Genomic DNA, 18,604 nt, shown 5'->3' on the forward strand with positions numbered 1-18,604 from the left:
TGACAGTGACATATGGTAAGTGGGTGGGACAGAACAAAATCAGGTCTTACCTCTTTTTTACAATTAATATGACAACTAGAAGCAGAAGGACGAACACCAAAATCCCAGCACTAATTCCTGCTATTTTCACCACTCTGTCTGTCTGCTTGGCTGGGTCTGGAATCACTTCTGGTTCTTCTGTTGCTGCTGCTAAATGAATCAAAAATATAAGTTACTGAAAGCAGCTAATTATCACAGAAAGGAAAATTATTCCCAGCTAAAGCTTACCACAAAAAGACAACTTATTTTATTTGAATAAAGATAATCTGAAAATATAAATACAGTAGCATGCTAAACTCGAGCATGAGAGACTTATGGTAAAGAGAAACTTTTGAAGGGAGATTTTGTTAACACAAAAAAATAAAAACTTAGAAATAACTATCAAAGGGAACAGTTTTTCTCCAAGTATCCTTAAAAGTAAGAACACAGGAGTTTTAGCAAATAGTACAGTGGAAAGAGACAGGGTCAAATTTAGAGATTCATTCTTTTATCACTTCATTCAATAATCATTTCTCCACTAAAATGCAAGGTGTCGTGCTTGGGCCTTTAAAGCAGTGTCAACAGCATTTGTCTTGGACACAAAGGGTTAGGTTAAATAAATGCCTAGTCTAAGTGCTGGAGGTGTGAGTTTATGATGTGGTAAAAAAGATTTGAAATAAACAGTTTGGAGGAAGACAAGAATAAGCAAAGGAAAACAGATTCATTAAGTAATATTTCACATTCTCTTAACAAATAAAAGCCAGGTAATAAACTTGGGAAACAGAACTCTGAGAAGATGAATTTTTTTTTTTAATTCTTTATAATCGCCTCACTTTCTTTCTTTCTCAAAGCCACCACCATCCTCCACATACATACACAATTAATATTATAAATCCTACTCAATTTACAATCTCCAGTAACCCTTGGAAGACATCTTCCTTTACCTCATTTGCCTTGAAAACTGGCAAGGAAAGCATTATTATCTACATTTTACAGATTAAAAAACCTGAGGCTTAGAGATATAGGACAGATTAGAAATTGCTCAAGAACAGAGACAAAAATCTAACACATCTTCTATCTTCTAAAGCAGCATTTCTCAGTGTTTCCAGATCCATGGCCCCTCTTGCTAAGAATCTGTGTGACGGAGGACAGGTGATTCTTAGAATTAGGCACATTTGGGAAACTCTTAAAGCAGCCATCAGTGTCAAGAGATGATGGCTGAATGAACAAACAAAAGGATCCCTAAATCCAACCTCAGACCTTCCCAATGGATAATTTGATAATTCCCCTTTAAAATTACCCATTTTTCTACATTCCAATCCTTTCTTCTTTAGCTTCTCTCTCTTGGCTTCTTTACCCCCAAACCTCTGCTTTCACCTCCAGTTCTGCACATTTAAATATCCACTTCAGTTTTCCAACCAGCCACAGTTTCCTCCCAAAGGGGATGGACACAAGGTCGTTAACTTTTAATTTTTCCAAGTAGGAAATTAAAAAGAACTAATATATCTAATATCAGTGTCATTTCATAAAATGGTGCTTTAAAGGTAAACCAGTAGGAAACATAGTTTGAAGAAAAGTGTTAGAGAGAACACAGTTAACTTTGGAAAATAATTCACTATAACTGTCTTAATGTATCTATTTCAATTGGATAGGATAAAATCCCCATGGACCAGTATTTGGTTCCCATTATTCTCAAGAAAGAAAAACAAGCCTTCAGTTTATTTCTTCTGGTAAGCAAGGGAGTTTTCCTTTCTGACTTGACACTTTCCATTATATCCAGGCTTCAGGGAATTTCCAATCTCAAACAGAGGTAGTTCAATGCTTACCACATTTCAAACTACATATTATGTTTCAATTCATCAAAACATGCATTAAATATAATGGAGATCTCTTCTATCCCAAGAGCAACTTTAGAAATACATATGTATATCAGTGTGTGTGTACGTATAAATGTATGTGTGTATTTATGTATGTATACATATATATTCAATAAAAACAGGGGCAGTATATTTCAAAGTTGGATATAAAGCTAAAAAGAATATATTTATTGTTTGTAATTCTCAAATTGGATTGGTTTGACACAGTTACTGCTTGAAATAGGGAGACAATGTTTGATGTAGAAATCTCTAGAAAAAACTTCAGGGCATGCAACGAATCATTATTCACTATTTAAAGCTTAGGATCATAAGTTTCTGTGCTACACGTGGCTTTCAAAGGGTAATGATAATGATCCATTTGTGATTTTCTGACAACTCACAGAATTAAACTTTCTGAAAGTCTTTGTAAGATTATTTCTTGTTCAGTGAGGTAAATATATATATATGTATATATTTTTTGCAGTACGCGGGCCTCTCACTGCTGTGGCCTTTCCCGTTGCGGAGCACAGGCTCCGGACGCGCATGCTCAGCAGCCATGGCGCACGGGCCCATCCGCTCCGCGGCATGTGGAATCTTCCTGGACTGGCACGAACCCGTGTCCCCTGCATCGGCAGGCGGACTCTCAACCACTGTGCCACCAGGGAAGCCCAGTAAATATATTTTTAGTATAACATTTTAATTCAATTAAACACATGCTATTATGGAATAACTTTACAAAGATATTATGCTGTAAGTAGTGTATGTTATATTTCATAAGAATCTTCAGAACTGCTAAGCTCCACCAGAAGCAGACAACCCTCACAATATACACAGGTGCAAAATGGACTATCATCATGAAATACGAACATCCAGCCTTAATACTGTGATTAATTATTATATAACAAAAGTGACATGTAGGTGATGGCTAAACAATTTCAAATACAGAAGATGAAGAATTTTTTAAAAGTCTCATTACTTAAATATAGATTTGCTTATAAATTAATCTAAACATATTTCCAGAAAAGAAAAGCCAAATCTAAAAGTAAATTTCTGACCAAGGATACTGATAACCTTGCAGGTGTATTCAGGGTGCAAAGTACTGAAACATTTATAATCTATTATGTAAAACAGTGTTACTACTTTAAAGTCATAGAATATATGTACTTGTAAAACAATGGACTTCAATTAATATTTACCAAGTGGTTAAGAAAGAAAAAAACACCAAGTTCATTCATTTGAGTTGGGTAAGACTGCTTGTTTGTCATGATTACAACTCTGGTGCAAAAGAGTTGTTCGTCAATGCTTCAAATCATTATAACTCTTGAGCACTGAAGGCTAATCAAATTCTCCAGGAACATGTGATTTGGTGGTTGTTTTCCCCTGATTGTGAATCCTCCTCAAAGTCTTTAGCTATGACTTATTATTACTATTACTAACAGCATTCTTATTAAATGTCTGTATAAATTTATTACATTAGATACCTTAATCACATGTATTTCTCCCACTTCTTGCCCTGCTAAACCAAGGAACATAAATATCCTATTAAAAATCATTCAACCTTAGAAGATTCATTAATGGAAACACAAGCAGTAGCCCCTAAGTGAGCATTTTCTATTTTCTTCAAAGAGAGCAAAAAGCTATTATAGTGACTGCACCCCTGAGCCCCGTTTATAATTTATGCACGTACACAAAGGCAATGTGGAGCAACTTTTTCAGAAATGCTTTCCTTTGCCATAAATCTTTACCTTTTTTATCTGCCAAAGAATATTCAAAGAGTTCCCAGTGTTCTGAAGCCTAGAGCAGCATAATTTTTTGGACAGTGGGAAAAAAACTAAGGCAGTATTTTATTTTTATGGAGCAAATTTATGAGATGCATTTTTTTGGCAAAAATAGTTAAAGCAACTTTATAAATTGTGTCCTTGCTCCCACTACTGAAAAAGAATTTACCTAAAACGTTTAGGTAAAAAATATACAAATACCTAAAAATACATAAATTTAATTAAAAATTAAAATTACATAATAGCTGCAATCATACAAATGCAATCCATCTTCATGATGGATATTAGAGATAGAAGCCTCTAAGTACAATATATTAGGTGATCTCACAGCGGCTTTAGAGACACCACCGTCCTGCAAATTCTACATATTCTCCAGGTATTTCACTAATGCTTTCTTTCCTCTTCAGTTATAATTCTGAAAAATTGTTCACACTCACTTTCCAATCATTACTTAAAATCCTAGAATCAGGCTTATGTCTCCCAATGCCACCACCCCACCATCACCACCATCTCTAATGACTTACTGGTTACTGAGTTCAATGTACAAATTTTCTTATTTCATGCAACCTCTTGATAGCATCTGACATTGCTATCCACTCTCTCTTTGAAACACTCCTTTCCTAGGGCTTCCATTACTTGGCCATCTCCCAGTTTTCCTTTGACTTTAGCTTTTCCTTTCCAGATCTCCTTTGTGAGTGAGTCCCTCCCTTGTTTCCCTTAAAACTGGGCGCTGCTTTGAGTTCCTCAGCGAAAACTTGAACCTCTTGACACAGTTTTCCATACTTTCTGGCTTGATAATTTCATCCACTTCTGTCAGTTCAGTTGCCATCCATGCTGGTCACTCTCAAATCAATACACAGTAGTCCCCCCTTAACCAGTTTCACCTTCCATAGTTCCAGTTGCCTGTGGTAAACTGTGGTCCAAAAATATTAAATGGAAAATTCCAGAAATAAACACTTCATAAGTTTTAACTTGCATACTGTTCTGAGTAGCATGATGAAATCTTGCACCATCCCAACCTTCCCACCCAGGATCCCCAACCATCACGTCATCTGCTCCTGACATCCAACCATCAACTTCGTCATGGCTCCATGATTCAGGATCACCTGAAGCAGATGATCCTACTTCTGATACATCGTTAGAAGGTCAATAGTAGTAGCCTAACACTAGGACACAATGCTTATGTCATTTACCTCACTTCATCTCATCAGGTAGGCATTTTATCATCTCACATCACTGCAAGAAGAAGGGTACATACAATAAGATATTTTGAGAGAGAGAGAGAGAGATACCGTATTCACATATCTCTAACTAAGGCCTCCAACCTGAACTGCTGACCCATATAGTCATCTGATTCTTGTTATATGTCTGCACCTCAATGTAGGAAAGTCACCTTCAACACACTATATCCAAATCTGAACTCATAATCTTACCCTTAAACTGGTTCTTCCCCTAGTGTGTCACCTTTCAGAAAATGACACAACTTTCTACAGTGTTCAAAGCCAGAAACCTGAGCATCATTCTTGAATCCTCCTCTCCTTATCTCTAGGATTAACATATAATTTGTCATCCAAACTGGAATGCTTTTGAAAGTAAAGGGGGATACTCTTAATAATTATGACAGGACAAAAGGCAAAAACTAGAATTGTCCTGGGCAAACTGGCATGTATGATCACTTGACTTTTTTTTCCTCATACAATTAGTTGCAAAGTACTACTACTTCCTAAATATCTCCTGTCTCCACTTTTTCCATCCCCACTGCTACTGCCTTAACTCCGGTCAACATCATCCTTCACCCAAATTACAGCTGCCACCGGTCTTATCTCCCTGACTGCATTCTCTAAGCCTAATCCACATCAAAACCAACATTGCAGCACATAGTCTTTCTAAGACTGTACCATGTCACTCCACTAATTAGAACCTTCCAACGGCTTCCCACAGCTGTTAAAATAAAGTTCATTAAAGCAGGGGCCATGTTTATTTTGCTTACCATTGTATTTCCAGTAGGACCTGGAAAGGAGCAACAGTACAAAGTATTGGTTGCATAAATGAAAGAATAAAACTAAACCTGCCTATGGTTGATTGTAACGGCATAAAGAAAATCAGTTGTCTTTTAAAAAAACACAAGGATATATTTGACCAGACATATATCTTGTTTTTCTGGGTGTTGGCATAAGACGAACTTGGTACATACATTTCTAAATTGTCTCTAGAAATTTCGACCCCTTCTGCTAGCCATTCCTTCACAAGGCTAACCTTTTCTACCGTCTGCCACATCTACCACCAAACCCAAGTGCAGGGAAATTCCAGCATCATGCGAAGTACAGGAGATTTGATATCAGCAAGACTCTATTTTAATTCTTAGTTCCTTCTCTTACTTGCTGTGTGGCAATAGCAAGTTAGCATCTCTTAGAGTTAATATCTCATCAAAAAGTAAAAATAATAACAGTGCCTATGTTATATAGCTTTTAGAAATAGTACGTGACATAATGATGGGAAATATTTTTTATAAACTGAAACACTTGTAGTGGAAAGCAGAAGTAGATGCTGCTGCCCTGGGTAGAGATGGCCTAGATGTTAGCCCTTTGGGCCTATCATATAAAAATTAAAAATTACGAATAGGGGAACTGACATTACTGAAAAAGTTTTAAAAAAATCTTAGCAGTCTATTGTATAAATATATAATGATGAGTTTTGTAAAGTGCATGTTATTAATTAAATAGTCTGCCACAGTGGATGTCTAAGCCTTAAGGGCATCTTGAAACATGCATTATTTAACTCAGTGATTCTTTGAAGTCACTTGCTTCATCATGTCATATGATCTTATGAAACTTGTCTTAGATTATTGAATAAAACACAGGGTCTGTCAGAGTTTTATATTGGTGAAAAGGGAAAACAGCTATATGTCACACATTTTCTTTAAATAATTAACTAGAATATAATTTTTGTTCTTGTTTAATAAAGATATGGGTATTATCTGAAAATTTCTGATGTGGAAAATAACAGTGCAGAAGTCTATGGAGGCTTTAAACAACTATGAAATTAAAGTATAGATTAATATTACAAATATTTAAACTTAATTTCACACTGCTTAAGGCAACTTTTTGTAGTCTTAGATTCTCTGAATTTGTTTTTAAAACCATAGTTCAAAATGTTATATAAAATCCTGAAGAAATAATAGAAATACTTTTTGAAAAAGCAAAAGAAATAGGTATCACATTTCAGGAATGTACTTAAAAGTCAAAAACCATGTAAAATATTATTTTTTATTTCACAGTAATTTAACAAAGGGCAAATATTTAATTTTACATATGGATTCTCCATTAAGCTTCCCATTTCAATTTATTTAATTGGGTAAAGTAGAGACTTACTGTGTTCCCTTACTTCTTAAACACAGTGGAGTCTGTCTACCAAGTTACCTCTGAAATCTGTCCTTAATTCTCCATTCCATCTTCTCACTGCCTCAGATCAAGACCCAGTCATCCTGCTTTTTCACTAAGCCTTTCTGCTTCCCATGTAGGCCTCCTCAGATTTATCCTCTATATTGCCACCAAAATGAGTTTTCTAAGACGCAAATGTGATTAAATGACTCTAACTGCTTTCCATTCAAGAGGAATGGCAAATGTTCTTGGTATGGCATATAAGGCCTTTCAATATGAGGCTCTAATCAACCTTTTCAATCTCATCTACTGACAATTACTTTAGGGCAGGGGCCCCCAACCCACCCGGGCCGCCCAGCAGGAGGTGATCTGTGGGCGAGGGAGTGAAGCTTCAACTGCTGCTCCCCTTTGCTTGCATTACCTCTTAAACCAACCCCTCACCCCACCCCGTCCATGGAAAAATTGTATTCCACGAAACCAGTCCCTGGTGCCACAAAGGTTGGGGACCACTGCTTTAGGGTATCTTACAACCTGAATCAGTTAAAAGCATCAGCCATTCCCCAAATTCTGAAATACTCCTCAATCTATTCCAGGGTTTGGCAAACTGTGCTCCCTTGGATTGCATCCAGCAGATTTTGACTGCAACTATTATTATGATTGCAAATATTCCACCTTACAAGATAATGCCAAATGGTTACTGATTTAACATATCCACAGCAGTGTATGGAAACTCTGTTTAAATTACATCTTAAAACTTTGTATTATCAGACTTTTGTAATTTTTGCCAATTTAGTGCTAGAAAATGATATCTAATATGCATTTGATTACTAAAATCATCTTTGAGATACTTGTTTGAAATATTTATACGTACTTCTTTTCTGAAATGCTTGGTGTACAACTTTAACCCATTTTTTCCATTTGGGTTTCATCTTTTTCTTATCTGTTTATAGTAATACTTTATGTGTGAACACTAATCCTTTGTCAGTTATAAGTGTTGCAAATACCTTCTAGTGGGTGACATTTCTTTCACTTTAAATGTAGTATCTTGATGAATAGCAGTCCTTAATTTTAGTGAAGTCAAATATATTAATCATTTATTTGAATTCATAAAAACAATCTCTTCTTTTTTCTCTACAAGTTTTAAAACTGGCTCTATCTGGAATTGCTCTCTGAGTATAAAATACAGTAGGAAGGTATTTCAGGCCCCTCCACCTGACATAAATATCCAGTTATCTGTGGACAAGTTTTCAATTGATCCAATGATCTACAAAACCACTTCTGTCCTATATCCAAATTATATAAACGGAGGAATTCAGTTTCCAGATTTTCCATTATTTCCCAAGAGGCAATATTCTGTACTGACATAACACTGTTTTAAGTACTATAGCTCCATAGTATGTTATAATATATGATGGGCATGTTTCCATGCCTAGTCCTTTTCCTCTGAAGTATCTTGACTGGTCTTTATGTTTTGCTACGGGTAACTTCTTCAGATTAAAGTCCAGCTGATAAATGATCCCTTCACTTCTGTTAAAGCTGCTGTCAAAGTAGTCCAGCCACAGCAAAAGGCTTATTTTTCAATTCGAACAATTGTGCTTCTCTTCCTAAAAGTTCCATTTGGTTCTTTGCAACTGGTTCTTTGTTTAGTAACTCTTGATAGTATCTTGCTAATCTTTATGATTTGCACTTTTGTTTCTTTAAATATTTTGTACACAGCCTTTAGCTCTTTTGTATTCTGTACTTGACAATCCTAATCCCTGCAGTCCTCTGGGAATTAAGATCTGTTTTTTCTGCTACATCCCTCACAGTGAATTACTTTCATGAATGCTTGGGGACCTTTGGTTGTGAGTTAACTGCTTTATGTTAGTCTGTGAGAATCCTGCAGACCTAAATTGATCATGCTTTCATCTAAAAAAGAGAACTTGCATCAGCTTCTGCCAGTAACCATGAGGTGACATAGGGCTCGGACCATCTCTGCACCCCTCAAAAGTACCAGCTCTATATTTTTGTTATAACAAAACAATTGATCTGGGTTTCAGTCCCCGCTCTGCCACTCACTAGCTGGGTAATCTTGAGTAAGTTATTTAACCACGGCATTCCTAAGTTTTCTTATCAGTAAAATAGAAATGATAAAAATACCTAGGTTCTAGGTCGATGGAAAGATGACATGTGCTAAAATACATAAAGTCCTTAGGACAATACTTGGTACATAAGGTCTCAGTAAGTGTAATAATTAAATAAAACATAATTAAATTCGGATGAAACTCTTTTACCAAATCTAGATTTTTGAACGATAGCTAATACGTGTTCAAATAAACAGCATCAAATGGAGAGAAGTCTAATTTCTAAAAATACAGAGTTATTAACATTACTCTTTATCACATCCCATATTTGTCGAATACCCCAGGGATACAAAAGACTGTATTAGGCTAAAAACCAGCAAGATGAACAAATGCTCTTCCTTTAGAGAGTATATAATCTAGAAGCAAAATGATAAGTACTTTAATTGTACTTATTAGCAGAATATGCCAAGTACTAAAAAGAGGAACAACCAGGGGTCCTGAATAGGGGCATAGAACTGTATCTGGTTTGCTGACATCCTAAAACATTTCTTAGAATTATTCAACATCAAAGTCCAACTCTGATTTTTAGATAAGGAAAAAACTCAGAAGAGGTGAATGGCTTTTTCATGGTCACAGTATTAGTTATTGACACAATTAAAAATATAGTTCATGCTTCCTGACTCCTATTTAGCACTTTCACTTGGGAGAAATGTGATTAGCCACGTATTTTAGGAATATTTTTTGCCACTACGAACTCAAAGAGAGAGCGAGAGAGTGAGAGAAAGAGATCAGAGAGGTATCAACTTCAATCACTACCTAAACGTAAGAAAGGAGTAAAGTTGGAGAGATAAAAGTACAAATAAATTGGCAGTCAAACCAAATCCTTTCTAGAAAAAATCAGTCATGAGTAGATAGATGGATGAATGGAATCTTAAATCCATGAAGAAGGCATGGTTTTCCTTCCTTTCATTAATAAATGAATTAACTGTCGTCCCTGGCATGTACCTGGCACAGTTCTAAGCTCTGAAGATTCACCACTGAACAAGACAGAGAATATCTCTGCGCTCATGCAATTTACATCCCTGTGCTGTGAAGCAGATGAGACGCAAGTAAATAAGCATCATCTGATAGTGAGAAGTTCTACACTGAGAATTAAAATAGGGGATGAGGCAGAAGACCATGGTGACCTCTTTAGATTCAAAGGTGAGGGACGATCTCTCTGAACAAAACCTGGAGGTAGATAGTGTGGCTTTTTACTGACAAAAGGAAGAGTGTACCATATCAGTAGCAAAATGTTTTGAATACCTTTTCTCTGTACTAGGTATTAAAGGGGGTTCAGAGATTATAGAGCTGTCTACCTGATTTAAAAAAAATGTTATTTTTTTAAACCTCAAGTAATACAGGTGATCAACGAATAACAGTAGAGTGAATTAAAATTAACTTGGGGAAGTAAAAAAATAAGAAGACCAATAATATAATGCTATGACCCTGGGGAATAATGAGCTGGCCAACATTTATGCCAAAGGTACAGGAAGTGGAAAGGAAAGTGTAAATGATAAGGAACTACACTTTCCACATACTAATTATTATGTGTAGGACATCCAAGTAGTAGTGGCCTATTAAGAATAAAGTAGATTGAGCTGAAGATTACTGAGAAATAAATCGAAACAAACAACGCTGGATCACATATACACACACAGTGTTTATAAAAGTAGGCTACAGAACAACTAAACCTGAACCTTAAAGTGAAATGTTTATAAAGTGATAATGTAGATATCTGGTGTTGTTGGGGGAAGAAAGCTTCATGATAATGTCAGTGATATTTTTTTCTCCTATAAACTACAAGATCAGGAAAGTCTCTTCTTCAGGGAAAAATCTGGAATATTAAAATCCAGGCACTGCATTTAATTAAAAGGCAAATGCACTTGACATTTTTGTTGGCACAGAACTCAGAATGCCAGATCTGGGCCAGTCATCCCAATATGTCATTTAGAGCACAAACAGGAAACACACACACGCACGTGCGCGTGCGCGCGCACACACACACACACACACACACTTGAATGTAATATAATTTGAAATAATAGAGAAAGAAACAGAGACCAAAGAAAACCTTTATTAGTGCTCAAATGTGGATGTGATAAGGATGTGATGTAATCTAAAATAAATATGACCTACCTTTAACCTATTTCCATTTTCGTTATTTGTAAAATGGGGTTAAGACTAGCTGCTTTGGGGCTGCTTTTAGTTATGAATCCCACTTTCATTTTCAGCAGGTCATTTTCCACCAAGCCTTGGAAAATTCATTAATCTGGCGTATCTCAGGAGAGCATGCAACATGGTTTAAATCATATTAATAGAGGTTGCAGTGCAATTTTCACAGGTGTTTATTTACTAAATTATAGCCTGCCTTAATATTGTACAGAGGAGCCAGATTAAAAAGTGATTTTATTTGAGTTCCAGCTTTTCTAAGATAATTTAGTATAAAGTCTAAATTATTAATATATGTTTTAGAACTTGAGATTGGTTTTAATCCTAAAATATCTTTTGGCTGTGAGTGAACAGTTAGGAGCCACATTTTTAAATGGTTCTTGATGGTCTAAAGTTATCTAAGCCCTGGCTATATTTCACAATTTCTACTTCTCAAAATATCTAGCAAACACTTAAATCCAAGATACTTTAATCAATTACATTTTGTACACTTCTAGATAATAAGCCTTATTTTTACACTCAAAGCCCTCCCCTTGTCTAAACAGGACCCCTTCAATAGAAAATTTCTATCTCCTCAATGAAGGCTTCCTCTGTTCTTCAATCTCACCCTCTTCTGAATTCCTATGCCCTTATAGATTCTGTTTCTTACCTGTACTGTAAATCACAGCCTAATAGAGGTAGGGTGGAGTTTTGGGAGGAGCAAGATTAACATTCACTGATTATATGAACTCGGAGGAAATTAGACATCTTCTTTGAATATCAGTTTCTTTTATGAAATGGGGCAATAATACTCTTTCATACATATTCTAAGGAGTAAATGAGATAATCTTAAAGAAAATTCATCAAGGTTTGTTTCCTATGTGTGTTTTCCATATCTTTTCTTCTTTGAGGGCATACACCAGCATCTCTCTCTCTCTCTAGCAAATAGTAGGGATTCAGGAAATACTTGATCTCCAAATCCCTCACATGAGTTAGAGATTTAACCACCAATAATCTGCACGACACTGTTTGGGAGACAGAGTTTTACAGTGTAAATGCAAATAGGCTACCTAAGCTTTTTGCCTATTATTTTAAAAGGTATGTATTTGGTATAAATTCATTCTCAGAAGAAGAATGCCCATCAGTGGTGGCTTCAGCTCTCCCATACCCTGAGAAATATCCTCTTCTCCTTTATCCTCGCTTTATACTCCACTGTGACTAATTTTTAAACCACGGTGGGTTTTTTGTTTTGTTTGTTTTGTCTTTTTGCCTGTTTGCCATCCCAACTGTTGGTCCCTTACTCTTCTTCCCTTAAGAGCTAATTCTCAGAGCCCTCAAACAAGTGGCCTCATTTTTCTTTGACCTTTAGTATATCTGCTTTTTCAATTACCTCCAAGCTCACTGAATCCACTGCTCACATACTTCTTCCACTTTCTGTTTTGAATTCCTTAAAGCTGGTTTCTAAGCACCTCACTCCAAAGGAGTCCTGCTACTGTCAAGGACTCCTAGCTTATGGGGAAAAAGAAAAATGTCATTTATTCTGAAGAGATCTCTGAGGCACTGTCCCCCAGTATGACCAGATCCCACAGCTGGGTTCCCGGTCCTCAGTACTCGCTGGCAGATCTGCTCTTCTTGGACAATGCTGAACCACAATTCTTCCATTAACCTCAATGTGAACTTGCTCTTTTTCATGGGCTTCTCTGAGCCTTAGATTTTATAAGCATACTTCTTTTCCAGTCCCCCCAACCTAATACGTTTTTATATTTTGGGGATATAGAAAGCCAAACGTTTCAAAGGAAAATTGTGCTCTTCTACAAAGTTTATACACACTTGGTAGATGATGTGATAGATCCCGTCTAACCTTAAGTACTGGAGATCACTGCGTAAACCAACATGCTCTGACACAGAGATAAGACACTTGCTTCATAAAATCCCATCCTCAATACACTGTTCTTCTTTAAGAATACTGAACTTCTCTTACCTGTAGTGAACTCAATAGCGGGATCAACAGAAGCCAGGAAAAGGGCAACAGAGGTAAAGCAAAGATTAAAATCTGAACAATGAAGTATAACTTGAGGAACTGTGATCATTAAAGATAGTCAATAAATTATTAATAATAACATCATGTGCATACTAACAATTATTCCAAGATTCTTAACTGAAGATTGATTTCTAATTGCCTTGACAAAGAACAAGGTGAAATTACAAGCAAAAAAATCAGGTAAAATCATAGGCTCTACTCTGTTTTTCTTATTGGTTTTTGCAGCATAATAATTCCTTCAATTTTGCAAGAATAAAGATTAGTGTCTGTTTTAACTGTTTCATTTCCTTCTTTCAACTTCTTTTCCTTTCATTTCCTCTAGATAACGTTCACTCGGTTTGCTCCACATCTCTTTTCCATATCATATTAGATCTGTGAGATTTCTCCAAAAGCTTAGTCTTGAGTCTGCAGAAAACAAGAGCAGTAGTGTGTGTGCATGTGTGTGTGTGTGCTTCACACAAGCTCTCCACTCTCACCTGCACAGCCATGTTGCACCTGTGATTTCCAAGCTGCATTTATAAGGGGTGAACTGGCAAAATTCCACCCTCTACTCTTTCATTAGAAGTGGACACAGAATCAAAAGGAATTGAATCCAAATCGACACAAGACAGCTGGCCCCATCCCTCTCTGGTAGCAAAATGAATGAACCTTGACAAGGAGTGTGAATTCGCTTGTGAACAGGCAGTTCCCAGGTAGCGCAAACTTTTTGCTCAGTCATGGACATGTTTACCTGCTACCAATGGATAGTGGGAAGGAGTAGGTCTGATTATTCTAAATGATGAGCCCCAAAACATGCTGATAGGAGACAAATTCAATCCTGGGTTTCAACTGTGCTGTGTTCAAAGAAAAAAATATTCTTCTCTTTGCAAGGTATCCTTTTATCACAGGGGATTTCATAAAAGGAACCAACCATGACACAACTCTCGCTGGAAAGGAAACTGCACTGGAATTAGGTTCCTGCAGTCATATCATAATCCACCTGAATTTACCTTCTCAACATCCTCTAACCTGCCTCATAGGCCTGAAGAAATAGAACATCTGGCTAATGACTGAGGGCTTCATTTTGTAGCAGGAAAGAAGGATGCCAAGTGTGACACATTCTTCTGAGGACACACCTGATGGTTTCTAAAAGAAGGAGTGAGAGTCTGAAGACTCTCAGGGTAGCTTTAAGAAGGAAAGAATGGGGAAGGCAGGAGAGGTGTCCTTAAAGAAAACCTCTTGTGGAAGGTCTAAGTATAGAAGCATGCTTCTCACTGATGGTAAAGGAACTAAGTATACTTAAGTCAGCTATAATTCCCCTATTTATCCCTTCTTCACCATTACAGTCTTCCTTCAGGACAAGACCTTGAATAACCATGTTGCTTACAGTTTGAACCATTTAATCTGGTGGAACAAAATGGGGTGGGTACATGGGTGGGAAGGGATGGGCCTGATTTGCTCCATTTCCTCGGATCTGGGAAGCCAGTTGGCTTTTAAAATGGATCAGTAAACTATGATCTTACAAATCCTCTTGCTTTCCAGTAGCATTTTTAAAGAAAAAGACAAGATTAATGATTCCCTATTATGTTTGCAATACAATAAATGTATAAATTTAGTATCAAGTTTAAAAAAGTGCTATTTTAATAGGGTATGAAGCTAGAATTACATTTTAACTGATCTCTGAAAACTACTAGAATTTATCAGAGAATTTACAAGCAATTTTACGCAGCACACCATGGTAAGAATAAACATATTTTACTGTTCTGCATAGCTAAGTGAAGAGACCCACCTCTGGACAGGAACAGAGAGGGTGCCCAGCTATACTAGTGTTCCAATTAAGAACTGAGAGGAAGGCAGGGAGCTTCTATCAGAGATCAGTGGTTACCACTCACTTGGGCCTCTGTATGACTTAAACGTGTATATTGAAACCAGTACCCCTCTTTAGAGAGGACCAGACAACCTCAGACCCATTCATCTGTTCTGTAGCCCTTCCCTACTAACTTCTTATTGGCTCCATCTCTCTGGAGAACTCTAAGTAATACACTACCATTCATATTATTTCCAGCACTGAATTTGCCTCCAGCGTGTTTGAACGTTCTATATTTTGCTATGGTTTACTATTAAAATTCTTCTGGGAAGTATTCTTTTCAAAAATATGATAAAAACAAAGAAACAATCACTTCTCAAGTAGTATATTTTAAAATAGAACCATTTAAATCTCTTATTTTTGTAATCAGAGGACATCTCTAGGGCAATCAGATAATTCAGAGATTTTAGTCTCTGTCCATCCATATTTTTGTTTTCAAAACAGGCATTGAACCTACTCATGAAGTTCAAGCTACTTAAATATTCCAAGTCATAACAGTAACTCAATCCTTTAAATATATAACATTTCAAGCCATATGAGCACACTAAAATATTTCTTTGTTACAGCTGTGTAAACATCTGGATAAATCATATCCTATCATGTCACCATGTACTTTAGCAACTGAAAGTCGATTCTAAGCACATGACCACAACTACCTGCAATGTAACAGATGATGCTCTCAATATAAGACTATGTTGCTATGGCATCAGCAAACCACAATCTTATGAATCCTCTTGTCTACCCAGTACATTTTTTAAGGGAAAAGAAAATATTAATGGTTACTATTATATGTTTGCATTTATAATAAATATAAATTCAGTAGCAGGAACCAACCATTATTATAAATTAATAATTTACTAGTTTTATAGTACATAAAATTAGAACTACATTTGAACTGATCTATGATAATTCCCAGAATTTACCAGTAGACTTTGCAGTATTACCACTACATTTTTGCAGTTCATTAGCATGTACCAATAAAATGAATATGAAAGAATAAAATGTAACAGCAATATTTACCTTTTAAAGGAAGGCCATACAGTGCTAGTTTATTTTGCAGTACAACAAGCATATCTCTGACATATATGGAATAAATTCTACAAAGCTAAAGGAATAATAATAATCTTTTAAATTAGATTATCTCAAGCTATTTCCAAATCCCCAACAAACATTGAAACAGAGTTTTGTATTCTGGGTATGTGAACTTGGCCAACAACAAAGATTTGCATAAGACATTCTTTCCCTACGAGGCCAAGTTTTGTTTTTCTTCATTAGTTTCTATAAATTCTTATTCCAAAGTCTCTGATTCAGACAGATTGTTTTCTCCAACTTTTGTAATATCAAAGTTACCTAAGCTGAACCTCAAAGGAGACAAGATATTCTTATAAATCTTTGCTAAATTGTCTTACCTTATAGAGAAAGACTACATAAACACATTTAAATAAAGATGAAAATCAATGGTTTGTAGTTTAGAAAACACTGGTTATATCCTTGCTCAAAAAAGATAAAATGCCTACTAAACAGCTATACCTAAGATACATATTCGTTTCCAACTGTCTCTGTAACAAATTTACCACAACACCCATTTATTCCCTTACAGTTCTGGGGATCAGAGGTCCAAAAACAATATAATTGGGCCAAAATCAAAGTATTGGCCTGTTTATGCTCCCTCCAAAGGCTCTAAGGGAGAAGACCATCCTTGGCTCTTCCAGCTTTGGCAGCTGTTAGCATCACATCACTCCAACCTCTGTCTCTGTGGTCATGTTGTCTTCTCCTCTGGGTGTCAAGTTTTCTTTTGCCTCTTTCTTATAATATACACATGATTGGATTAGGGCCCATCCAGTTAATACAGGATAATCCTCTTGTCAAGATCCTTAATTATATCTGCAGATATTCTTTTCCCTTATGAGGTCACATTTATAGGTTCCAGAGATCAGGACCTGATAGTTTTAGGTGGCCATTATTCAGCCTATTAAAATCTGTATGCTTTCTAATGTGTTTTAGAGAATATTTTTCCAGATAAACGTGGTAGGTAATCAAAAGAATCCCAAAGGAAAGAAATCAAAGTGATGGTGCTGAGTGGCAGGGAACAGAGAAGACAAAGTTGACCATTTGCCACCTTTGACAGTGCTTGTCACAGGTCTGCTTCTCTTCATTCCCACTGTTTAGTTATTTGTTTTTATTGCTAACAGAACCTCTCCGCATTCTGCACATACTCATACACACAGTAGGTAGAGAAGGGCCTATGATGTGCTTCAAAACTTTATTATTCTATGTGTACGTGTACCATAATGGTCCTTCCTTTAAATCAGGTAAGATAACACAACGCAGTCATAATAGCTGTTTCTCAAGAGCTGAAGGGCTATATTTGGAAAAGGTATGAGAATCATTCATATACACCAACCTTATTTTCACAAAGCCCTTAATATAATGAAAGGAGTATATACCCTAATTCTTATACCCTAATTCCTCTTGCTTCATCACATGTTCCAAACTCTTTGCATCTCCAGCTGCGGTCCTGCTCTATTCCTTTGTTGCAAGTCCAATCTCCTTTGTCCCTTCAATGTCTATCTCAAATCCATCTTTTCCATGACGCTTCCACCACTTGCTCTGGTAACAAATTACCACTTCATATATGAAAATCTCATGATCTTTTTTTGAAAAAAATCTTTTTAAAATTAGAATCTCACGGTCTTTTAAAAAAAAGGTCTGGATTATTCCTTGTTTCATACTTCATTAAATATACATATATTTCCCCCATTACACTGTGAGCTCCTTAAAGGCAAGGACTGTCTTACTCGGGATGGATGTTCTTTGACCTGATCCCCATCCCTATCCATCCATATGTTGCTAAAGAGACTTTCATATGGCTGAGGTTCAATAACTGTTCAATTAATTAAGCTTGTTCTACTTTGGGCAAAGTAATTCTGACTATATGACTTTGCTTCCCCAGTCAAATTATAAAGGAGAAAGATGATCTTTTCTTAGTAAAAAGGATAGTTACTATAAGACACATAATATACATTTCTTAAGGATCTGAATGACTAAAGAGGGGCAAGATTTATACTTGAAATTGGTTATTTTAAATAGCTACCCAGAATAAAAATTATTGTTTCAAAGAAGAGAAATAACTGTTAAAGGAGTACATTATAGCATATGCTTTAGTCTTTCAAATGATATAATTTCTCTGGGGGAAAAAACCTCTTTCAAAGTGTACATTCAAATAATACTATCAAATAGTACATCACTTTTAAAATTTCAAAATATAGGAGATCATAGACAAAGTTATTTTATCCAAGCCAAGAAGTATGGAGTCTTTATTTGTTCAACAAATACTTGAATACTTTTACATGCCAGGTGCTGGATAGATGCTGGGGATGTATCAGCCCATAAGAGTTAGAACCTATCTTTTTAGCTTAAAGGGGAAAAGAG

The 18,604-nt window shown here is 36.1% G+C and overlaps 1 protein-coding gene across 2 annotated transcripts in view; it reads right to left on the reverse strand.

Moving 5' to 3' along the window:
- PTPRK (protein tyrosine phosphatase receptor type K) overlaps positions 1-18,604 on the reverse strand; it is a 561,831-nt gene that overhangs the window by 42,820 nt on the left and 500,407 nt on the right. The window contains exon 14 of one of the 2 annotated variants that reach the window (XM_033867699.2): positions 51-186. In XM_033867699.2, the coding sequence (XP_033723590.1) occupies positions 51-186 (136 nt within the window). Of the gene's footprint in view, positions 1-50; positions 190-18,604 lie in introns of both variants that reach the window. The other variant, XM_033867698.2, reaches the window with a different exon arrangement.

Source organism: Tursiops truncatus, chromosome 12 (assembly GCF_011762595.2).
Source record: "Tursiops truncatus isolate mTurTru1 chromosome 12, mTurTru1.mat.Y, whole genome shotgun sequence".
Lineage (NCBI taxonomy): Eukaryota > Metazoa > Chordata > Mammalia > Artiodactyla > Delphinidae > Tursiops > Tursiops truncatus.